The sequence below is a fragment of the Myotis nattereri genome (assembly GCF_964212035.1).
Source record: "Myotis nattereri genome assembly, chromosome: 15".
NCBI classification, from domain to species: Eukaryota; Metazoa; Chordata; class Mammalia; order Chiroptera; family Vespertilionidae; genus Myotis; species Myotis nattereri.
Genome location: NC_138090.1, coordinates 26,703,936 through 26,728,684, shown reverse-complemented (window position 1 = coordinate 26,728,684; position 24,749 = coordinate 26,703,936). Strand labels below are relative to the sequence as shown.

Below are 24,749 nucleotides of genomic sequence, written 5' to 3'. Positions count from 1 at the left end.
TGCTTAGGTACTTTAATAAAATCACAGTGTACAAATACCATATTTTAAAAGTCACCATTAATTTAAGCAGCTTGGCATTTATGGCCACATTTGTTATTAACAAGTTCAGAAGGGACTCAGAGCCGGAAATACGTTAGGGTGGTGTTGAGGGCGGGGCGGGAGGGTGTACAGGTAAGTGCAGAGGGTGAACCAAGTCCTGAGGAGACTTGCCATGGATGGGGTGGGCGGGGAGGCTGACTGCAGAGCCTGGCCCCGGTGGGGGTGCAGCAAACCTGAGGAAGCACTGAGCAGCCTCTGGGTCCTAGAACACCAGAATCTGTTTAGTGGCAGGGACTAAGGAAACATACCCTCCATGCCTCTTTTTATTTCTTTTTAAATTTTTTAAAAAATATATTTTATTGATTTTTTACAGAGAGGAAGGGAGAGGGATAGAGAGTTAGAAACAACGATGAGAGAGAAACATCGACCAGCACTGGGGATGTGCCCGCAATCAAGGTACATGCCCTTGACCAGAATCGAACCCGGGACCTTTCAGTCCGCAGGCCGACGCTCCCCAGGGGTGGGCAAACTTTTTGACTCGAGGGCCACAATGGGTTCTTAAACTGGACCGGAGGGCTGGAACAAAAGCATGGATGGAGTGTTTGTGTGAACTAATATAAATTCAAAGTAAACATCATTACATAAAAGGGTACGGTCTTTTTTTTGTTTTTTTTTAGTTTTATTCATTTCAAACGGGCTGGATCCGCGGGCCGTAGTTTGCCCACGGCTGCTCTAGTCACTGAGCCAAACCGGTTTGGCTCTTTTTTAATTTTTAATATTTTTCTTTTTAATCCTCACCTGAGGATATTTTTTCTATTGAATTTTAGAGAGAGTGGAAGGTGGGCGGGAGGGATGGAGGGGGGGGGGCAGAGAGAGAGAGAGAGAGAGAAAGAAAGAGAGAGAGATGAAAGAGACATCAATTGGTTACCTTCCCGCATTGCCCCAACTGTGGCAAGGGATGACCCTTATGTGTGTGGGTCAATTTTCTAACCCAGCGGTCGCCAACCTTTCGGACCTCATGGACCACCAGTGGTCCTTGGACCACCGGTTGGTGACCGCTGCTCTAACCACTTAAGATACTAGCCAGGGCCCTCCAGGCCTCTTAATCCCTCCCAGACCCCTATCCCTTCACCCTCTGCCACACCAGCCTCCTGGTGTCCAAGTCAGGAGTCTTGGTTTCAGAAAACACCACCATATTTTAATCAGATTGTTTTCAGTTAAAAAATGGGCAGAGGACCAGAACAGACACTTTTCCCAAGAAGACATAGAGGTGGCCAAAAGATTTATGAAAACTTCACTAGCTATAAGGAAAAGCATCAAAACCACAAGATACCACCTCACACCTGTTAGAATGGCTATCATCAATAAGACAAGTAATAACAGTGTTGGAGAGGATGTGAAGAAGAGGGCACCCTTGCACACTGCTGGTGGGAATACAGCCACCATGGAAAACAGTATGGCAGTTTCTCAGAAAATTAAGAGTAGAACTACCATATGACCTGGCAATCATTCTGGGTATCTATCTGAAAAACTTGAAAACATTTATTTGTAAAAATACTGTACCCCTATCATTATTCACAGTGGCCAAGACATAGAAACAAGCCAGTGACCTTCGACAGATGATTGGCTAACGGAGATGTGGTGCATATGTACCAAGGACACTACTCGGCTATAGAAAGATGACATACTGCCATTTGGGCAGCACGGGTGGATTGTGAGAATATCATGCAAACAGCAATATGATTTCACTCATATGTGGGATATAAAACAAAAAACACATTCACAGACAATAGTATGGCGGTTACCAGCTGGGAAAGGGGTGGGGAAAGATGAAGAGGGGGTAGGGGGTCAAATACGTGGTGACTGAGGGGACTAGGCTTCGGGTGGTGAGCACACAATGCAGTACACAGGTGATGCACCCTAGAACTGTACGTCTGACACTTATATACTTACTAACCAGTGTTACCCCAATAAATTTAATTTAAAAAAGAAAAGAAACCAACTGAGGGCTTGTTTAAGCAGAAAAATACAATATGGGCTAAAAACAGAATGGGCAGGCCGTAAGGCACATGGCCGGGCAGCAGAATGGAAGCCCAGCTGCGAGCTGTGCTGCGGGAGGATGTTGGGAGGCTGCCCCTGCCGACCTCCTGCTGTTTGGAAGATGGGCTCCCGGACTGTCCTTTAATCTTATTTTTTCCTCTGAGGTCCTTCTCTTTGTTCTTTAGTTCTCTTTTCTGGGAGATTTCCCCTTTCTCTGTCCAATCCTACTTTTGAGATTTCAAAATTCTGTCATATTTTTATTATTCAATAACTAGGAAGTCCTCACAATGTTCCTCTTTTTGTTTCACCGGTACAGTTTCTTATTTCTTCGTAATTTCTTCTCTGTACGTCATGCCTGCTCTGAATTCTTTTTCTCCCCGTTTCTTTTTGGGGCTGTCTTTATTGAGACCTGTTTTGGGTTTTCTTCAAAACACCTGACAGTTGGCTGTTTGTTCATATTCAAGAATGAGCTGGGCTGAGCCCTTGGAGCCATGGTAGGATGTCCTCTGGTGCCTTTGTCTTAGGGAATGTGGCAGTGAATCTGACCCCTTGGTTGGTATCTGACCCCTGCATCTTGGTATCTCCAGGCCTTTTCTCTTGGGCTACACGAGTGCTTCTAGAGAAACTGTCTACTCGCTCACCTGCCAGTGAGAGAGATGAACTGGGAGCTTCTTTATTCAGAGGGTGGTCCTCACCCACGTGCACCATGGTCCTTCACGTGACTTGCTCCTTCTATCCGGCACTTCTTACCCCTGCTCTCGTTCTGCCCCTCTTTTCTGTAATCCCTTTGCTGTGGCTGATAAAACAAATGTTGACTGTTGGGATGCAGGCTAGGCAGATTTGGTCTCAGCTTGAAGTAGTTGTATGCAACACTGAGGCTAAAACAGCAGAAGGGGAAATGGACAGACTTAAAGTATGCAATTTTCAGGATTGTGAATCAATATACTAGTAGTGAAAATTTAGAGGAGTAAGATTCATAGTTAAGGATTGTTCTCAATAATAGCACTTTATGTGTAAAATGTTATGTTGGTTACATATGCTCCAAAAATTAATCATACCCTAAGAAATATTGTATGCTCTTCTGTCATTAAAGAACTAACTTTTCTAATTAATTTTTATTTTCTTTCAGATCCTATCACATAGGACAGTATGTACCTTCAGATCCTGAAGAAAAGGCGCAAAATGTTCAAGTAATGTTTCAAAGTTATTTGTGAGGTGAGCGTGTGGTTCTTTATTCAGGTGTATAATCACTGTTGCCTTTCTGACAGCTGACACTGGTGGCATGCCATTGAAAAGGCCACACGGGCCACACAAAAGGTTAATGGTGATAAGGAAATATTTCTCTCCGCCTGTTGTCCTTGGTTTGCTTACCACCTGTCCCAGAAGGAGAACGTATCATAGGGGTGGGGCAGGGCAACCAGAAAGCAACTGTTAAGTTATTAGCAAGTTTCACAAGGTGAGGTGAATGCTCAGTATAAATGGAATGGAATGTTTTGCTTGTACAGTTGTCCCCTTAAATAATGGAGGTCTGCAGTGTAGCTTTTGTGTTCTGTGAAACCAGGCTTTATTTAGCGAAAGGACAAGCAGCTTGGCTTCAGGAGTATAGACAAAAATCACATTAAGTTGGAAAACGATGATGCGACATCTTCTTGACCATCGGTCAATGCATAGTGCTTTCGGGTTTCTCCCAAAAATGGTCTTCAGGAGTATTAAATCAATAGCGATTTTGGTGTTTAGTGTAGAATAAGATTGCAGACTTCTTGTAATGAGTGTGTATATTTTAGTTTTGCATCGAGAATCACTGTACCATTGCTCTCATGCTCCCAGTATTTTTAGATTAGTTCAATGTAAAGGAATTGTTTCTTCATTTCCTCCCCTCCCTTCCTGCTGCATTAGTGAAGTGGATACAGTGACTCAGCAGAATGCTCGTGCAGTTGATGACAGATAACTGAACACATCCAGCTTAACCTTGCTGCATCCATTGCTTGCATTCTTGAAAAGAAAGTCACTTCTGGCTATCAGACTACTTTTCCCTTTGTCTTCCAGTGGATTTAACAACTTTGCCTCTGAAGCACACGAGCATTATGCACCAGCATTCTATTATGCACTCCAGGAATGTCCTGCCACACCAATGGCTGGTGTCCTTGTGGTGCCAGCCGAGGCGGAGCACCACTGGCTGCGTCTTGCACTCTGGCCATTCGCACCAGTGCCTCCAGTGGAAGGTTAGGCTGGATTGGCTCAGCTGGTCAGCATGTGTGTCTTTAGAAGCCATTCAAGGTCCTGATTTCTGGGGGGCGCTCACACTACACAAACATTGTGCTGACAAAAGGCTAGTCTGTCTCTGGACATGTGGCTGTGCAGCTCTTTATCTTACTGCCCAGCATTGTTTCTCATAGAAAGCATTCTACTGGAGGAGTCACTGTAAAGCAGAGGGGTTCTGTTGGAGGAATTTTTCAGCTTAAGGTCTGGATGTACAGCTATGATTCAGTAAGAAACTTATGGAGATCACTAGGAAATAATTGCATCTGAGAGGTACCAGTTTCTTGTTGATCTGTCTGTAAACAAACATGCACTTGCCAACAGTACACAGGCACCAAAGGGAGCACAGGGAGCGAGGACCAGACCCTCCTTCCAGGCCGACAGGGAGGGAAGACAGCAGCTCTTGTGGGGAGGGGTCCATGCACTGCAAGTGGAACTGATGAGTGTGCCCTGGGAGCTCTAGACCAGTAGAAGTGTCTGGATAGTGTCAGCCCCCTGGTAGAGTCAGGCGTTAGAGTGGGGTAGGCAGAAGCGGTTTGCACCTCTTCTCCAGATACTCATGTCTGAAATTCACAGACCTTTCAAAGTGCTCCTCGGAGGAAGGAGAGCTGTCTTTCCAGGATGCCTTGCTTGGAAGAGAGAAACATTGGGCCCTACAGGGTGTGGGATGCCAGAGGAATGGACTCAGTGGAGGTGTTTGCAGGGGAAGGTGGGCAGGCAAATCTGGGTGATGTCAACATTCAGTCATGCTCCCTGCCTGAGAGAATGGCTGGCTAAGGGCGACCCAATTCTTATCTTTTAGTTTCTTCTATTTTACTTAACAAAATTTTAAAGATATTTTTGCTGATCTAAGAGCAGGTGTTATTTTACTGAACATGGGGGAACATTTTTATTTCTCTCTTATACCAGTCCATGTTTTTATATAAAGGGGGAATTTTCAAAATATTTGCAGAACTCTTATCTGTAAGTTCATTCGTTCATTAAATGTTTTCATAATTACTATCCTCCAATTGCCTTTAAGGAAAAAAACAAACAAAAAAATGACCTGGCCAGTGTTGCTTAGTAGTTGAGCGTCTACCTAGGAACCAGGAGGTCACAGTTCGATTCCTGGTCAGGGCACATGCCCAGGTTGCGGGCTCGATCCCCAGTAGTGGGCGTGCAGGAGGCAGCCGATCAATGATTCTCTCTCATCATTGATGTTTCTCTCCCTCTCCTTTCCTCTCTGAAATAAATATATATAAACTAGAGAGGCCTGGTGCATGAAATTTTGTGCACTGGGGCGGTCCCTCAGTCTGGCCTGTGCCCTCTCGCAGTCTGGGACCCCTTGCTCCTTACCGCCCGCCTGCAGTGGAGGCGGCAGAGGCTCCTGCCACCAACACTGCACTCGCCAGCCATGAGCCCGGCTTCTGGCTGAGTGGTGCTTCCCCTGTGGGAGCGCGCTACCCACCAGGGGGCAGCTCCTATGTTGAGCATCTGCCCCCTGGTGGTCAGTGCGAGTCATAGTGACTAGTTGTTCCACTGTTTGGTCTATTTGCATATCAGGGTTTTATTATATAGGATAGGATGTGTGTGTGCACATATATTGAAATGCCCAGACTCAAAGACTGCTGGTAATCACTTGTAGCAGACTCGACTCCAAGAGCACCCATTCTCCCCACTCCTGCTCCTTCACGGGGGGGGGGGGGGGGGAAGCGGGGGGCCCTCGCTCTGTGCTTGTCTGAAAGATGAGCAGTGCACCTGTGCTGAGAAAGCACTTGGGTCATTTGCTAAAAGGCTGCCAGTGATTTTCTGTCCCTTGAATGAACGCTAAGGCCAAATGAACTCTGACTTTATTTCCCTTGTCTTTATCACGAGTATCACTACTCATATACCAAACACTGATAAGAGAAGGTCATATGTTTAAACAAGTTGCTAGAAAAAATGCAAGTTCCTCTTGCCTTTTGTTGGACCCTACATGTTCTCAGGTATCCAGAACTGTAGAAAATATAGGAAAGGTGTCAAAAGAATGGGTTAATAAGTGAAGGAAACTTTAAAAGATTAAAGTAGAGAGGAAGAGTGTTCTAGAAACAGTATAGAGTTGAAGAAGATAGAGATAAAAATGGGAGCCTACCTCCAAAACATGATCACGTGTTATCAGAGCTAAAACGAGGGAGGAATGAAAGTAAACTGAGAATCACATGGAGAAAACCCAGGTAAGCGCTGTGGTGTGGATAGCGGATGGCAGCCGCGGTACAAGTCTCGTGTCCATGGGGCTCTGGAACTTGGGTGCTGTGGTGGCATTGGGCTTGTTCTCCTCATTATCTTTGTCCCTCTGTGGCAGTGGCTAGCCCTACATGTGCTCCCCGGGAGCCTTATCAGCTCTGTGTCCAATCCCCCTCTAGGGTGCATCGGGGAAATCATGCCGTCATCAGGACACCGGCTCCGCGATGTCGAACACCATCCTCTCCTGACCGAAAATGACCATTATGACTCTTCGTCCTCCTCTTCCTCCGAGGCTGACGCGGCTGACAGGGTCTGGTTCATCCATGACGGCTGTGGCATGATCTGCGCTGTCATGACATGGCTTCTGGTCGTCTATGCAGACTTTGTGGTGACATTTGTCATGCTGCTGCCTTCCAAAGACTTCTGGTACTCCGTGGTCAACGGAGTCATTTTTAACTGCTTAGCGGTGCTTGCCCTGTCATCTCACCTGAGAACCATGCTCACCGACCCTGTGAGTACTCGCTGTTGAGCTGGATTTTCCCCACGTGTCTGGTCTATTGTGACATGGGCCGTGCGGCAGATGGCCTCTTGCTCCTGTAACCTCGGGTTTTTATTAATTCCTAAATACAGGCTTGTAGCGTTTTTCACTGGAGAGTAAGCATAGCTTAAATAGAAGTGATATCACGGTATGTTAATGAAAAATATTCCCGCTGGCTGTTTATTCAAATGAAGAGATTGTACTAAATAATTTCTAAAATCCCTCCTCGTTTAAATATTTCATTTCTCTAAGGAATGGACTGAAAGCTGAGAGATGCGGGATCTAGATTTTACCACTTTGCTAACCTTTTCAATTGCCTTTTGACCATAAGCAACTAATTTAACTTCTTTGGGCTAAAGCAGTGGCCCTTTAAGTACAGTTCCTCATGTTGTGACCCAACCATAAAATTATTTTCGTTGCTACTTCATAACTGTAATGTTGCTACTGTTATGAATCATAATGTAAATATCTGATATGCAGGATGGTCTTAGGCGACCCCTGTGAAAGGGTCGTTCAACCGCCAAAGGGGTCGCAACCCACAGGTTGAGAACCGCTGGGCTAAAGGGTAGCTATTACCTCTAAGTTCTTGCTAGCTTTATAATTCTCTTGTTTTTAAGTCTCGGCTAAAATTAGAAGTAAATGGCTCATTCTAGCTGGTAAAAGGTCAAGGTTCAGCCGCAATATGAAGCTGAGAGGGAGAAGTCACTAATTACCGGTTCCCTCAGGGGTGAGTGTGACCTTGGAGAAAGCGGTTGCTAACAGAGATCAGGTTCAGTGCAGTGAGCGAGCTGGCACCGGTGTGCGAGAACAAGGGCGGCGTGTTGGGCTTGTCTTTGGAGCATTTCCCTGAGAATAAAGATGGGCCAGCTCTCACACAGTGAACTGACGTCTTGAAGGCCCAGGACTCAGAACCTCCATGCTGGGCATAAGGCAGCTAACCTGAGATTTTGAGGCGTCCTCTGGTTAGGCAAAATGGTAGTGATCCCTGAAGTTCAGCCAGGGGTCACCTCCAGACTGGCTTCCAGGCTCACCCCAGAGTCCAGAGGAGGCTGCTCGTGGGAGGGCAGCCTGCAGCCCAGGGGAGAGTTCTCCCGCCAGCGGAACTGCCGCAGGTGTCAGCTAAGTTTCGTGGTCGGTGTGGCGTTCGGTTTGCAGAGGTCCTTTCCACCGCAGCATTGAAAGAGTGGTTTTAAGCCACTGGTGCAGGGCCTACCGATTTGTACAGTCAAGTCTACTGGCTCATGTCTGTTGGTAAGCTTCCTCTTAAAAGGTACCAAGAAGTTAATGTTTTGTTATAAAACTTTTTTATACATAAGATGAGGCCTTCGTCTGAGAATAAACCGATATTGATCAGTCCACGGAATGTGGTTGACACATTGACCTACCTGACTTTTGTTGTGTCTGAGTTCGTGTCACAGGATGTTACCCTAGACTGTTTACTCTGTTGCCTGTTTGTCCAGTGGAGGTCTTGGGCCTCGGGCAGTATGATAGGCCCAGCCAGTGGGCAGCTGGGAGCAGCACTTAGGTGACAACTTGGAAGCTAAGTCTGCCCAGGTTTTATAGCCTCACCTGATTGTGGGGTCTTACCATCACCGGATACGATGTCCCTCAGAGACGTTTAAAGCAGCGGTCACCGACCGGTGGTCCCGGGACCACTGGTGTTCCGTGAGGTCCGAAAGGTTGGCGACTGCTGGTTTAAAGAACCCTTTTCTCCTTCCCTTTACATAGCAAAGCCTCCCTCTGGGAACACACCTGCTCCTGGGCCCTGTGCATCCCCATCCCCTGTCCTCGCTGCAGCAACAACATCACACCAGGCCGCGGAGGGGGCAGTGACAGGGCCAGGGCCCAGATGAATGGTTTCCACTCACATATTCGTTGTAGGGAAAGCCCTGTTGGTGTGGACCATCCTCCTGGATGTTGAAAGCTGGATGAGTCCATCCTTTGTAGCGTTTTGGTGATGGGACCACCTCCACACACAGGTCCCTAGTTGTGAGTGTGCAGGGCGGGGCCTCGGGGGAAGGAGGGCTGACCCGGCAGACACTCCTTGTCAGAGTGTGTTTGTTTCCTCTGTTAAGCATAGTTGTCTCTCACTCCTGGCTGTGTAGCTCCTGGCCCCTCCCCTCTCCTCCTCTGGGAAAAGGCCTCAGAACTCTTACTGGAAGTCCCAAGAGCTGGGGGAGGTGAATGGGGAGAAGGTGCAGAACGTCCCCTCTGTCCCTGGTGGGTGTGTGCATCACTGTGGTGTTGAATGGAAGCATGAGAGGGAGGCAGACCAAGCTAGAGGAGGAGTTGAAATCATGGACATCAGTTTTTCATTGGAATTTGATTCATATACCACAAACACTCACCCTTTCAAAGTGCATAGTTCAGTGATTTTTAGTGCAGTCATAGAATTGTGCAACCATCACTACTACAATCAATTTTAGACATTTCATCACCCCAAAAAGCCCCTGCACTCATAGCCATCACTGCCTAGTTCCCCATTTCCCCCAGCCCTAGGCAGCCACTAATCTACTTTCAATCTTTGCCTCTTCTGGAATCATAACTGTAATCATACAATATGTGGCCTCCTATGCCTGGCTCCCTTCGCCCAGCACGAGGTTTTCAGGTTGCAGCACATGCCACTGTCTCATCCTCTCATGGCCGAGTAACATTGCTGTGTGTGGACAGACCCCGTTTTGTTGATTAGTGTCACTTGAGGGACCTTTGGGTTATTTCCACGTTGGGCTGTTAGGGGTACTGCTGCCGTGAAAATGTCGTACGAGTTTTTATGCGGACCTGGGTTCATTTCTTGTGTACATACCTACGAGTGGAATTGCTGGGTCATGTGGGAACTCTGCATTGAACTTTTTGAGGAACCGCCAAACTGTTTTCCACAGCAGCTGCCCCATTTTGCATCCCCACCAGCAGTGCCTGAGGATCCAGTTCCTCTGCATCCTCTCGTCTTGTTCACCTTTTGTCGTAGCCGCCTCAGGATATGCAGTGGTGCTTCACTGTGGTTTCAATGAACATCTCCCGATGGACTAGTGATGCTGAGCGTCTTTCTATGTGCTTCTTGACTATTCCTATGTCTTTGGAGAAGTGTCCATTTAAGTGCTCTGTTCATCTGGGTGTCACTGGTTCAGTCAGGCCACACCAGAACTCTGGTGGCAAGTTACAGAACCCACTGGGAGTCAGTGTAAATAAAACGGAGGAACCTAAGGGCAAGAGTCCTGCGGAGAGCCTGGTTGGCCACAGAACCGGGATGTGAACACAGTGAGAGGTAGACTGGGGCTGGGGCAGACAGGCTTTCTCTGTCCTGTGGGTATGCTGTCTTGCTCAGCATCCCGGCTCTCCCTGCGCCTAGGGAAGAAGGGTAGCCCCACAGAGCATGCAATTGGAATTAGTTCCAGATCCACATTCCTGAAGGGAGACTATGAGGCCCAGCAGGGTCAGGTGTCCACTCTTGTCCTCTCAAGGGGGGTTTGCTTTCTTTTCTTTGCAGAGCACGGCTTTACCATCCCAGGGTCCATTGTGGGCTCAGCTAGAACCACCACGCCACCCCAGGGCAGGGCAGATAGCCCACTGCAGCTTCATGTCTTTTTGCTAAACCAATAGGACCTAGTCAGCCTTTGCTAGGATTGGCTTTAGTTTGTTCTTTGAGAAAAGTCCTTTGTACTTCGAATGAGGAGCAGGAAGGATGATGCGGTCCATGACCTTTGATGGAGCAGAAATCTGATCATAAAGCAACAGCCCAGCTATTGGAAGATGAGACTTGCACCAATCTTAACGTTGGGAAACACCGAGAACTTAAAATTGTGAAGGGACACCGAGTGACTGCAAAGTGGCCGCTCACCCCTCACCAGAGCCTGCTGTCCTGAAGCCCCAGCCTTTTTTTGTTTTTGTTTTTTGTTAATCCTCACCAGAGGATATTTTTTTTCATTACTTTTTCAGAGAGAGGGGAGACGGGGGAGAGAAACAGACAGAGAGAGAAGGGGAGGGAGGGAGAGAAATATTGATGTGAGAGACACATCAACAGGTTGCCTCCCACATTCACCCTGACTGGGGGTGGGGAGCGAACCTCAAAACCCAGGCACGTGCCCTTGACCAGGAATCTAACCTGCAACCCTTTGGTACACAGGCCATACTCTGCGCACACCAGCCAGGGCCCAGCCTCTTTTTATGAACACCAGCCTTCTTAGCAGATGTTTGCTGAGTGCCGATGAAGGGCACCCTTGGAGGAGCGTTGATCCTGTGCCAGGTGTTGCCAAAGATGTTCTTTCATTAACCCTCCAGCACCTGGGAGAGGTGGAGTAAATGAGACCAACATCCAAAAATGAGACCCCACACAAAGCTGGGATTCGAACAAGATTTATCTGTCTCCAAAGCCCCTGCTTCATGTTAAATTCTTATTTATAGACTAGAGGCCCGAAGCACGAAATCTGTGCAAGAGTAGGCCTTCCTTCCCCCAGCTGCCAGCACCGGCTTGTCTCTGGCACCCAGGACCCAGGTTTCCCTTGCAACCCCGACTTCATCCAGAAGGTCACCTGGAAGGATGTCCGGTCTAATTAGCATATTATGCTTTTATTATTATAGACTAGAGACCCAGTGCACAAAAATTTGTGCACTCGGGGGCGGGGGGGGGGGGGCGTCCCTCAGCCCAGCCTGTGCCCTCTCGCAGTCTGGGACCTGTTGGGAGATAACACCCTGCTGGCTTAGGCCCGCTCCCGGGTGGCAGAGGGCAGGCCCAATCCCTAGGTGCAGCCCCTGGTCGGGCTCAGAGCAGGGCCAATTGGGGAGTTGGAGCGCCACCCCGTGTCATGCACAGAGCAGGGCGGATTGGGAGATTGCGATGCCACCCTCAGTCACGCTCAGGGTAGGGCTGATTGGGGGGTTGGGGCACCGCCCCGTCACACTCAAGGCAGGGTCGATGGAGAGGTTGCGGCGCCACCCCGTCATGCACAGAGCAGGGCCAATCGGGGTTGGGGTGCTGCCCCCTGTCACGCTGATCCTGGTGCCGGGAGGCCTCGCGGCTCCGCTGATCCCGGTGCTGGGAGGCATATTACACTTTTACTATATAGAATAGAGGCCTGGTGCATGGGTGGGGGCTGGCTGGTTTGCCCTGAAGGGTGTCCTGGATCAGGGTGGGGGTCCCCACTGCGGTGCCTGGCCAGTCTGGGTGAGGGGCTGAGGGCTGTTTTCAGGCTGGGAATGAAGCTCCCAACTGCTCCTTTTTTTCTTTTTCTTTTTTTATTCTGGGCCAGCTTTAGCTCTGGCTCCAGCTCTGAGGCCTCTGCTGCTGAAAGAAGGTATCTGGTTTGTTTAGGTTCTATAATCGAAACTCTGTATCAACTCCAGCTCTGAGATCCCAGCCGGCTAAAAGCTGGTTTCTGGGGTTTTCTTTAGCTTCTATATTTGTTACAATGTTTCTTAAACTGCAGGCTCAGAGGCCGGCAAGGCAGGCAGGGAACGTTGGAGTCCTCCATCACTGATGCAAGCAAGCCTCATGTTAGTTTCAAGCTGCCTGGCTGCCAGCCGCCATCTCAGCTGGCAGTTAATTTGCATATCTCGCTGATTAGCCAATGGGAAGGGTAGCGGTCGTACGCCAATTACCATGTTCCTCTTTTATTAGCTAGGATGTTTCACACTTACACAGATAGAGAGAAAATAGTGTAATGAACCCCATGGTTAGTCTTGTTCATCCATACCCTCACCTAACTCCCTCTCTTCCCCTCCCCAGAATATTTGGAAGTAAATCTCAGACTATAAAACTATTTGTAAATATTTGTGTGTATCTTTAAAAAGTAAGGGCTCTTCTTTATAAAGCATAGCCTCAATGCCCATAGCTCATGTGGAGCTACTGATTAATTTCGCCCTACCTCTCCAGTTACAACTCACATTTCCGCAGTGGTCTCAGTTCTTTTACATTCTTCTTGTTTGAATAAGGATCCAAATGAGTTCTGTACTTTGCGATTGGTGGACCTATTTCTTATATCTCTTGATCTCTGTGGTTCCTTCTTGCTTATTTCCTTGGGATTTTTTTTTTAATCCTCACCTGAGGATATGTTTAATAGAGGCTTGGTGCACGAATTTGTGCACCAGTGGGGTCCCTCGGCCTGGCCTGCAGGATCAGGCTGAAACCAGCTCTCTGAGGGGTCCCGGATTGCGAGGGGGTGTAGGCCAGGCTGAGGGACCCTACCGGTGCACGATTGGGGCCGGGGAGGGACATGGGATGTTGGCCAGCCGGGGAAGGATGGCGGGAGGGCTCCAGGGTGTGTCCGGCCCATCTTGCTCAGTCCTGATCGGCTGGACCCCAGCTGCAAGCTAACCTACTAATCGGAGCGCCTGCCCCCTCGTGGTCAGTGCACATGATAGCGACTGGTCAACCAGTCGACTGCCCCCTGGTGGTCAGTGCAGGTCATAGCGAGTGGTTGAGTGGCCTTAGCATATCATTAGCATATTACACTTTGATTGGTTGAACGGCCAACCGGACAAAGGGACACTGGAGTGGATTGTGAATGCAGCATCTGCTGGTGGTGCAAGCCGAGCACAGGCCAGCTCCTCTACTGGTGTCTGGTCTGCAAAAGCTCACCTCAAAAGTCTCAGCATCCACGTGTAGGCCATCGCTGCAGGGCCTCACGGAAATCATCTCCAAGACCTGAGGAGACCGGGCCTTAAGCAGCTTCACTGGCTGCCCAGCGTTCTGAGCAGCCATACGAATGTCTGGAGCCAGCAAATGCCTGCACACCTCGAGGGAGTCTCCAGTCACCAGTTTCTCACAACGACTGTTTGTCTGCCCTCAAGAGATACACAGCTTTCTTCACTAAGAAATTATAAGTAATTTCCTAAAAAAAAGGGTCATATTCTGCTTTTCAGAAGGGTATTTACCACATTTGTTTTTCCTATGGAAAAGTACATGTGTGTCTCATAAAAGTTAAGGTGGCTGGAGTTTTAAATGTGGTCCATTTCCTCTGATGGAAATGTGTGATGCTGAACTATCACCAGGAGCAGGTATACAACATGGTATTTTATAAAATCACTAGAGGCCCGGTGCACAAAAATTTGTGCACTCCAGGGGGAGGGGGTCCCTCAGCCCGGCCTATGCCCTCTTGCAGTCTGGGACCCCTCGGAGGATGTCCACCTTCTGGCTTAGGCCCATTCCCTGGGGGATCGGGCCCAAGCTGGCAGTCAGACATCCCTCTGGCAGCCTGGCAGCCCTCGGGGGATGTCCACTTGCCAGCGGGGAGCAGGCCTAAGCTGCAGTTGGACATCCTTAGCGCTGCTGAGGAGGCGGGAGAGGCTCCCACCACCACCACTGCTGTACTGGCAGCCGTCAGCCTGGCTTGTGGCTGAGCAGAGCTCCCCCTGTGGGAGCGCACTGACCACCAGGGGGCAGCTCCTGTATTGAGCATCTGCCCCCTGGTGGTCAGTGTGTGTCATAGTGACCAGTCATTCCCAGTCCTTCTGCTGTTAGGGTCAGTTTGTATATTACCCTTTTATTATATAGGATAGAGGCCTGGTGCATGGGTGGGGACCGGCTGGTTTGCCCTTAAGGGTGTCCCGGATCAGGGTGGGGGTCCCACTGGGGTGCCTAGCCAGTCTGTGTGAGGGGCTGAGGGCCGTTTTCAGGCTGACCAAGCCCCCTGGCAACCAAAGCTCCCACCCTCTCCTTTTTTTCTTTTTTCTTTTATTCTGGGATTTATTTACCTTCTATAATTGAAACTTTGTAGCCTTGAGAGCAGCTCAGAGCCGGCGAGGGTGGGTGGGAGGGAAGCCTCCTGCTTTCTCCAGCTCCATGGCCACGGCCGGCTGAAAGCAGGTATCTGGGGTTTATTTAGATTCCATAATTGAAACTTTGTTGCTTTGAGTGGAGCTCAGAGCCGGCCACGGCAGGCAGGAAGTTGGCTTCCTCCAACATTGGGGCAACCAAGCCTCCTGCCCGCTCCAGCTCCATGGCTGCCGGCTGCCATCTTGGTGGGGTTAATTTGCATATAGCTGCTCTGATTGGCTGGTGGGCATGGCTTAAGGCATAGTGAAGGTACGGTCAATTTGCATGTTTGTCTTTTATTAGTGTAGACTAGAGGCCTGATGCACGAAAATTCGTGCAAGAATGGGCCTTCCTTCCCCTGGCTGCCGGCGCCGCCTTTGCTCCTGCTGGAGCCACCTTCCCACCTTCGCTCCAGCCCAGAGCTGACTTTCTGCCTTCGTTCTGGCCTGGAGCTGCCTTTCCTCCTTCCTACACTACCCAGAGGCCCGGAGCGGCCAGGGGCGGTGCAGAAAGCCTGCGTCATCACCGCTCCGTGCCTGCATATGCAAATTAACCCACCATCTTTGTTGGGTTAATACTCACTCCTGATTGGCTGGTGGGTGTCACGAAGGTATGGTCAGTTTGCATCTTTCTCTTTTATTAGTGTAGATAACAACATTAAGACTCTTGGATTGGTGGAGGAAACTTAAAAGACTCCAAATTGGGATATGTAAATTAAGTAAAATGTTGCACCCAGCATTCTGATTTTAATTTTCAAAAATAAGAGTTTAAACCCTTAACTTTTGTTATCTTCCTATGGAGACAGATTGAGTGTTAGGAAATGCTAGGACCTTGACCAAAACAGCTTCCCCATATTAAGACAATGAAACTGACTTCCCTCCGTGCTTGGAGGGAAGTCAACTGTAGTAGAGGGCTGGGTGGGGCATATTTTACCCACAGCCCCTCCTGTCCCACTTCCCCAGAGCACCTCCTGGAGGCCTTACTTCCTGCTGGTGACGCTGGGCTTGCTGGGGCTTTGGAGCTGATGGCCCTCAGTCTTTTTCAAACTTGTATGTCGGCCCTCACCCTACAGAGGTTCGGCTCTGGCTTAAGGGTCCAGCCTGCACATCCAGCTTTAAGGAGCTCCAGCGCTGCTCCTGCTGGTCAGCAGAGTCCCTTCCTGTCCACTTACCCACTGCCTCCTCAGTCCCCCAGGGCCCTTAGCTCCTGCCCTCGCGTCACCTCGTGTTTCTTTATCACTGCAGCACTAGCCTGATGTTCCCAGGGGCTCAGTGAGGCTCTTTCTCCAGAATTGTGCATTTCTGCATGAAACACAGGCTCTGAGGGGCTAAGAAGTAGGATATGTGCTGGCTGGTGTGGCTCAGTGGTTGAGTGTCCGCCTATGAACCTAGAGGTCACGGTTCAATTCCCAGTCGGTGTACATGCCCAGTTGAGGCCTTGATCCCCAGTGGGGGCCAAGCAGGAGGCAGCCAATCAGTGATTTTCTTTCATCATTGATGTTTCTATCTCTCCCTCTCGGAAATTATCCTATATAATAAAACCTTAATATGCAAATTGACTGAATGGCAGAACAACCAGTCACTATGACACGCACTGACCACCAGGGGGCAGACGGTCAACACAGGAGCTGCCAACTGGTGGTCAGTGTGCTCCCACAGGGGGAGTGCCACTCAGCCAGAAGCCGGGCTCATGGCTGGTGAGCACAATGGCGATGGCGGGAGCCTCTCCCGCCTCAGCTGCAGGCGGGCGGTTAGGAGCGAGGGGTCCTGGACTGCAAGAGTCCCGGACTGTCAGAGGGATGTCTGACTGCTGGTTTAGGGATTGGGCTTAAGCTGGCAAGCGGATATCCCCCGAGGGGTCCCAGACTGCAAGAGGGCTCAGGCCAGGCTGAGGGTCCCTCCCCTCTGCCCCAGTGCACGAATGTTGTGCACCAGGCCTCTAGTCCTATATAATAAAAGCCTAATATGCCAATTGTCCCCTCAACCGGGAGTTTGACTGCTCACTATGACATGCGCTGACCACCAGGGGGTGGAGTGGAACATGGCAGCAGGTGGCAGTGGAGGCGCTGCCGGCCCCAATGGGCCACAATGAGAGCGGGACTGTGGCAGGATGGTGAAGCAGGTGAGTGGGTGGTGCCAGGCCAAAGCGGGTGTGAGCAGGGGCCCAATCACCTTGCAGACAGCAACCAGGAGTGGCAGCAGCAGGGGACCTGGCCCCAATCTATCGCCCTGCAGAGGGCAACCAGAGGTGGGGGATGGGGCCACCCGGCTCACAGGCACTGAGGGAGCTGGGTGGGGCCCTGGCCTCAACCGATCGCCCCACAGACAGCGACCAGTAGCCGGCTGACCCTGATCACCTGATCGGGGCTGGGCCCCAGGTTGGGACAGGGAACTGGGGGTGGATGGCAGCGACCAACCTCCCGCAGTGCCAAGCAGGGGGCTGTGACCTCTCACCAGCTTCCTGGGGATGGCGGGGAGAGGGACAGGGACGGAGGTGTGGTGAGAATGCGGGGTGTCTGCTGAGCTGGCTCTTACTCCCCTGCTACCCACCCCCGGGATGCCAGGGCTCGCATGCCAGGGAAGCCCCCCGTACTCAGGTGCCAGGTGCCCGTGAGGAGCCCACCCCACATCTGCATGGCCTCTTCAGGATGAGCTGGGCTGCAGCCACCAGGACCACAGGGGCCGAGTTGGGCTCCCTGTGGGTTTGTGCAGGAGCTGGTCTGCAAGGCTGGCCTGGAGAGAGCGCGCTGCCTGCCCAGCTTCCATGCAGCGCCACTGGGTGGCCCAGGGATCTACACTGTGCCCCAACCCGCAGCGTCCGGTCGCGCTCACTGCATCTCCACGTGGGGACTCAGGTGCTATGCGGGTGGCGTGCGGGGAAATGGGGGCCCAGGTGCTGCCCAGGGCCCAGAGGTCAGCTGGGGCCTGCCCTTCCACGCCAGATGCTCGAGTTTCGATCACTGGCCAGGCCTAGGGACTGCAGCTGTGCACAAATTTCGTGCATTGGGCCTCTAGTATATATATTTATAGGGCTTTTTTCTGATATATTCTGAAAATATATATACCATTACATCTCTCCACTGCCCAAAGATCAAGGCAACACCGGCCGGGGCCCAGCCTTTTTTATGAACATCAGCCTTCTCAGAAGACATGTGCCGACTGCTGATGAAGGGCACCCTTGGAGGAGCCAGTGCTCCAGGTGCCCTGCCAAACGTGTTCTTTCATTAACCCTCCAGCACCTGGGAGAGCTGGAGTAAATCCGCATCCGAAAATGAGACCCCACACAAAGCTGGGGTTCTAACAAGATTTGTCTGTCTCCCTATTGCAGCCTCTCGGGGCCAGTGCTTGATGCTCAGGCGGCCACTGCCCCGTGTCTGGCCTCCAGCCTACCTGGTTCTGGGAAGACAACTCCTGGCCATCAGCGCTCTGCCTCTTGCCATTCGTTCACTTATCCCTAACGCCTTCCCGTTGCTTCCCCGTTGCTCATCTTTCCCCAGCTCCCCTAGCTTGTGGGGCGTGTGCACTGACTGTTACAGCTCCTGACCCCTGGCCAGAGACGCTGAGCGGGGTCAGTTACTCAGGGTCCCATCTCCAGGTGTGAGTGTGAGTGTGGATTAGGTTGGCAGACACAGTGCATTACATATAACAACAAGATAAGCCCTTTGTGAGATTGCTTTGTTCAGTGTTGCCTATGGCAGCTGATAGGAAACTGGGCAGCGTTATCAGGCCCCCCCCATTAGAAGGGGGTGATAGGGAAATGGTGACCATCAGCTGCCCTTGAGTTGGAGTGGCTTCACAAACCTTGCTCTGTGGAACTTGCACTAGCGAGGAAAAGCTCCTGTGACTAAATATCACATGATCTCACTCACTTGTGGAATATAATGAACAACATAACTGATGACAAAAATAGAACCAGAGACATAGAAGCATTGAACAGACTGTCCAACCTATGAGGGAAGGCGGGGTGTGGGGGTAAGAGATTAACCAAAGCACTTGTATGCATGCATATGAGCATAACCAATGGACACAGACGGTAGCGGGGTGAGGGCCTGTGCTGGGGGGTGGGAGCAGCCGGGGAAAGGTCAAGGGGGGCGGGCGGGAGGAAGGAGACTCGTGTAATACTTTAAACAATAAAGAATTTAAATTAAAAAAAAAAACAACTCATGTGACTTACCAGTTTACGAGGGATAATAAGGTATTTACTTTGAGTTCATTTTAATACATATTTTTTCCATGCAAAATAAAACTTCTGGTCCTGCCTAATAGTTATTTTTCATACTAATATGCTTTAAGTGGTAACTAATTATTTCATGATATATATTCCTACATTTATTGTCTGTTTTTAACTTTTCCTTCTCCTTAACTAAACATTCTTATTAAACTGTAGGGAGCAGTACCCAGAGGAAACGCTACTAAAGAATACATGGAGAGTTTGCAGCTGAAGCCTGGAGAAGTGATCTACAAGTGCCCCAAGTGCTGCTGCATCAAACCCGAACGCGCCCACCACTGCAGGTACCCCGGCCCCTCCCTTAGGGCAGCCCGAATGCCCACCACTGCAGGTGCCCCGGCCCCTCCCCTAGGGCAGCCCGAACGCCCACTACTGCAGGTGCCCCGGCCCCTCCCCTAGGGCAGCCCGAATGCCCACCACTGCAGGTACCCCGGCCCCTCCCCTAGGGCAGCCCGAATGCCCACCACTGCAGGTACCCCGGCCCTCCCCTAGGGCAGCCCGAATGCCCACCACTGCAGGTACCCCGGCCCTCCCCTAGGGCAGCCCGAATGCCCACCACTGCAGGTACCCCGGCCCTCCCCTAGGGCAGCCCGAATGCCCACCACTGCAGGTGCCCTGGCCCCTCCCCTAGGGCAGCCCGAATGCCCACCACTGCAGGTACCCGGCCCCTCCCCTAGGGCAGCCCGAATGCCCACCACTGCAGGTGCCCTGGCCCCTCCCCTAGGGCAGCCCGAACGCCCACCACTGCAGGTACCCCGGCCCCTCCCTAGGGCAGGCGGTCCCCCTCAGTGACCTCTGACCAGCATTACAATTTTGTGTATTGGATGCATGGCTTGGGGTTGTGTTCCCTCAGAGCACGGAACACTAATAATCCAACCTCTCCTTTTCAGTATTTGCAAAAGATGTATTCGGAAAATGGATCATCACTGCCCGTGGGTGAACAATTGTGTAGGAGAGAAGAATCAGAGATTTTTTGTGCTCTTTACTGTGAGTAGAAATATTTATGTGGTAACTTACATTGAGTTTTAAATTCTTAAACTAGAATCTTGCCTGGAGCTGGTGAATTTATTCTAACCTCAGACCAGTTTCCCTCCAACCTGTTCTCTGGATTCAAATTATAATTCTGTGCTGTTATTGGAAGGAAGTAACCCGACAGATAAATATATGTTGCTTATGGTGCTTTAGGTGTTTTACTGGCATTTAGTTCTCTCAGATACACAGTTCTTAATAAGATCTTGTGGAGTTAGAACGTGATTCCCTACTGTGTGTTTTCCTATAAAATTACGTAACTTGGTCCAGCATGCTCTCGGGAGGAGATGTCACCACTCGATTGATGCCTTCCCTCATTCATTTTATCGACAAATGCAATGGAGGCGTCCACATCAGATTAAGCAGCCTTTGCTCCTAGAAATAGGTGATTGCTCACCATGTGACCAGTTTTCCGTCTTTTCAGATGTACATAGCTCTGTCTTCAGTGCACGCTCTGATTCTCTGTGGACTCCAGTTCATTTCCTGCGTCCGGGGGCAGTGGACAGGTAAGGCCGTGTGCATCTTTCCTGGAGTCACGCTGCTGGGAGATGAGGGAAAGACTTTAAAGGAAAACTCATTTTCCAGTTTTGAAAGAAATCCTAGCTGTTATTTTAGGAGCTGGTTTTTTTGTTTTTAAGAAAAGAGTATGGGTAGGTATTAACACTGCCTTTTTCCTAGTATAACGAAGTTCTCTATGTAACTGTTCTTCCTCAGTCAATTGATAATTCCTGTTAGATAGTCTCATTTGTATTTTGCAGAAATGAAGACTAGAGGGAAGTTAGTATTGTTCCCCGAAACCTGGTTAGCCAGCTAGGCACTGTTCAGCGTGTTCCCTGTGACTAAATGACTGTGGTGAAGGTGGGCAGGGCCTGTCCAGCCCTGGATACCCAGGCAGGTACAGTTGTCCTGCCCCAGGGGCGGGGGAGGAGCAGCCTGTGTGTACTCCCGTGCGTGGTACACCTGCCTCTCTTCTTCTCCGGCTTTTGTTGCACTTTAATAAGCACTTTAATACACAGATACAGTCTTAATAGAAACCTCAGTTATTATGGAATCTTTGGAAACTGCTGACCGGAAATGGTGGTGTGAATTTTCGCTCGGAAGGCTGACCTCCTCCGCCCCTTGGTGAACAATGAGTGTGCCTACTTAGAGGATGAGCACATTCTCCCTGGAAGCTGGCCCAGGGCTGCCACTGTGAGGGTCCTGGGAGCTAAACTCATGACATCCTTTCTCTCGTTCGCAGAATGCAGTGATTTTTCACCTCCGATCACTGTAATCCTGTTGATCTTCCTGTGCCTTGAGGGTCTCCTGTTTTTCACTTTCACTGCAGTTATGTTCGGCACCCAGATCCACTCAATATGCAATGATGAAACGGTATGCTTCATCCTGGGCTGTGTTTGCTTAAGGTTTGGTGAGAGCTTGAGTAAATGGGAAATTCTAATGTCCACAGCAGGTGGGTGTGTATTATTAACTCGGAGATTAATTGGGCCGCCTCGATAAGCTCCGACAGGCTCGCTGTATTTGTTCTTCCTGTGCTTATGCGAGTGCATAATTCAGGGATCAGTATGACCTGAGAGTCAACAGAGCCAGGCAGGTTCCCAGTTTCTAGGAGACCCAGGCCCTAGAGCAGCTGAGGGAGTTGCAGGAATTGGTCGCCTTCATGCCTTTGAACTGTAGGCCTAGAGCAGACGCTCGATAAATACTTGTAGTAAATGAATTAAAGGCTGCCCTGGGCCCGGCGGACCAGCTCTCCTCCTCACCACTGTGGCTCTTCAGCAGTCCTCGTCGCTGGTGCCACTGCCTGGCTGTGTGATGTTGGCCTGGCCAGGCGGCTGTAGCCTGGCTGTGCTCAGGGAGGCCATGGGGCTGGTGCCAGGGAAAGAGAGCCCACATTCACCTCCACCTCGATCTCAGATGCAGAGGGACAGTTTGGTGATTCCATGCTTTCAGCACTCGGCCTAACCTGGCTGTGTTGGGGTTTCCTGGCACTGCCACCCACACGCCTTTCTTTCTGCTTCCAGGAGATCGAGAGACTGAAAAGCGAGGAGCCGACCTGGGAGCGGCGGCTGCGATGGGAGGGGATGAAGTCTGTCTTTGGGGGACCTCCCTCCCTCCTCTGGATAAATCCCTTCGTCGGCTTCCGATTTAGGCGACTACAAATGAGACCCAGAAAAGGAGGCCCGGAGTTCTCCGTTTGAGACGCCTCTCTTGCTGGAGCTTGTGAATGGACTTTAAATTATTTATTTGGTCTGAAAGGGTATCAACAACTCATCTGTGACCAATAGGGCAAAAGGACCTACACAAACCAGTTGCTTGCAGCAAGCAGAATCTTACATACTTACAGTCGCAGGTGGCAGGTTTTCCAAACTAGGAACTGGATGATGCAGGTGTTTTCACCTGCACAACTAACGGAAGGGAGCTGGCCACATGAAGAAGCCAAATGTCATTCTCGTCCCTCCAGTTAGGACTTCGTTAAGACTACTTTGCATTCCTGAGAAGCTGTGTGATATTACCTGGGTTATTAAACCCTGTGTACTGAGCTGCTGTTTTCAATCACGAAGAAGAAAAGAATTGATAAATTCTTTGAAATCCAGTGAAAGAATTCTCCGACGAGTGGTCGCAGGGAGTCCTGTTGACCCTGCGATTCATTAGTGCACTCCCTTGGTCCAGAGGGGCGTTTACGTAGAAGTACGTTTTGGTCTCCATTAGCTCTGTCATTCGCACTGAATTTGCAGAAGATCTGTGCATTGCACACGAAGGCGGCTCCAGGTACACTCCCACTGCCCGGAGGCGCCTTCCTTGACCGTGCAGCAAGTCTGTGTGCGTGTCTGTGTCCGTGTGTGTGCGCGCGTGCATGTGTGTTTTAAAATTGACAGTGTTGTTTAGGCGATGTAACACTTAACGGCCGTGAGCAGCAAACTAACTATTTTTTAGAAACCGACGTTTCAGGGAAGCGGGGAGAGCTGCCCCGGGATCCTCCTCCCGTGGGTTCACTATGAATGTATTGCAAACTGGAGAATATCTTGATCCAAAGAACAATCATTCCTGTGTGGTCCTTTGTTGCCCTCCTGTTTTCATTTTATCTTAAAAATCGTGAGCACATGAGGGCCTCGGAACTGACTTTTTCAGTTCTGCCCAAATTAGCAGTGTATAAACGGCACCTCGGTGAGAGAAGAGCGAAGTCCCCTGGCGGCCTTCACCTGTGCAGCGTGGTGGGCGTGTAGGAAGAGGGGCCGGCACAGCAACAGGTACACACTGAGGGGTCGGCCACTGGCATCACTGAGGTGAGGGACCACAGGCCATGAACCCTAAACTCTGTCCCTCATTTGCAAAGAATATTCAGGATGGCAACAGCTTGTTTTTCTTTCTTTTCTTTTTCTTTCTTTTTTTTTTTTTAATCATTTTTGTTTCTCTACCCATGTCACCAGTGATTAAAAAAAAAAGGACCCTTGGTGCAGAGCTTAAAATTATGCCAGAAAGCAAACAGCTCCCCTCCGTGGGGACTCGCCTTAAACTTGCCTGGTCTGTCCGTGTTCTGCGGGACCCATGAGGAAGCGTCTGTGACAGCCCGAGGGTCTCCGTGAGCCTGCCTCCCACGCTGAGAAGAGTTGGTGTCTCCCTCCTCGTCCTCATGCCTTTCTGTTCATCTGTGAACCGTTTTTGTTTCTGTTTTGAAGTGATCCGCACCCTTTCCTAATCAGGGTTTCTACCACTGCTGATGCAAAACCACAAAGGGACCTACTCGAGACACAGTGGTAGCCAGTGAACAAAGCTGTGGGATGTGGAAGTGAACCAAGTCACTGCAGAAACTGTGAGCTCCGGGGGCTGCGTCACTGTCCCAGGGCCAGGCACCCATCCGGAGAGTTTCCCGAGATTGTTTTGCATATTCTTTTGCACATCTGTTGTCTGGGTTGGACTTGTGTATTGGGCTTCAGTGTGAGCCTTTTAATATGTATATCTTGTTTATCAATAAATTATCAAAATGGTTGAATCCTGTGAGACTTGGCAAGTATGTGCAAATCAAGTATACTTGACTTTTCAACCTCTTCTTTCAGTGTAACTTTTATATGAAATAAAGTCACCGCTGATGATCTCAAACAGTTTATGATGTTCTTGGTTGATTGTCAATGTGTTTTCTGTGGCTGGCTTTTCCTTGGCTTATTGACACCAGCACCCTGGACTGTGACCATCACCCCCCGCCTCCAGTGCTTGTGAAAAGTGGTGGGCATTCAAATGTTGCTCATGCACACTCTGCCCTATCCACAGGTAATATTTACTCTTAAATTGACACCACATTTTACTTAGCTTTATCTTAAACATTCCTGTAATTTTTTAGTGCTGTTTGAAATAAAATTAAATTTTAAAAAATATCCCTCTTCAATCCAGAATCTCAGCTTCCTATCATTTCATTCAACAAATGTATCTCTTTGTGCTTGAGGGACCCAAAGATGAGTGAAGAGGGTGACCGTGCCCTCTTACCGCCGCATTGGGAAGATGGGCAGCTCCACGAATGACCAACGGTGCCCACGGGAAGCCACACGCACTCTTCCACAAGGCACTCGCTGGCCTTGCAGACGTGCAGAAACACTGGGGTCCTGGACACGGAGACACGTACCGACCGGACACCAGGCCAGCAGCTACTCTCAAGCCTGATTGGGTGGCTCTGCAGAA

At 50.0% G+C, this 24,749-nt stretch overlaps 1 protein-coding gene across 2 annotated transcripts in view; it reads left to right on the top strand.

Annotated features, from left to right (window-relative positions):
• Nucleotides 1-24,181, top strand: part of ZDHHC7 (zDHHC palmitoyltransferase 7) — a 34,293-nt gene extending 10,112 nt beyond the window's left edge. Inside the window, exons 2-9 of one of the 2 annotated variants that reach the window (XR_013996895.1) lie at nt 3,209-3,294; nt 6,720-7,051; nt 19,212-19,336; nt 19,943-20,039; nt 20,506-20,587; nt 21,409-21,452; nt 22,100-22,847; nt 23,507-24,181. Coding sequence is in view for 1 of the 2 variants with exons in the window: in XM_081107970.1 (XP_080964096.1) it covers nt 6,737-7,051; nt 19,212-19,336; nt 19,943-20,039; nt 20,506-20,587; nt 21,322-21,452; nt 22,100-22,276 (927 nt within the window). In the remaining variant the exon portion in view is untranslated. Of the gene's footprint in view, nt 1-3,208; nt 3,295-6,719; nt 7,052-19,211; nt 19,337-19,942; nt 20,040-20,505; nt 20,588-21,321; nt 21,453-22,099 lie in introns of both variants that reach the window. The other variant, XM_081107970.1, reaches the window with a different exon arrangement.
• The last annotated feature ends 568 nt before the right edge of the window (nt 24,182-24,749 follow it).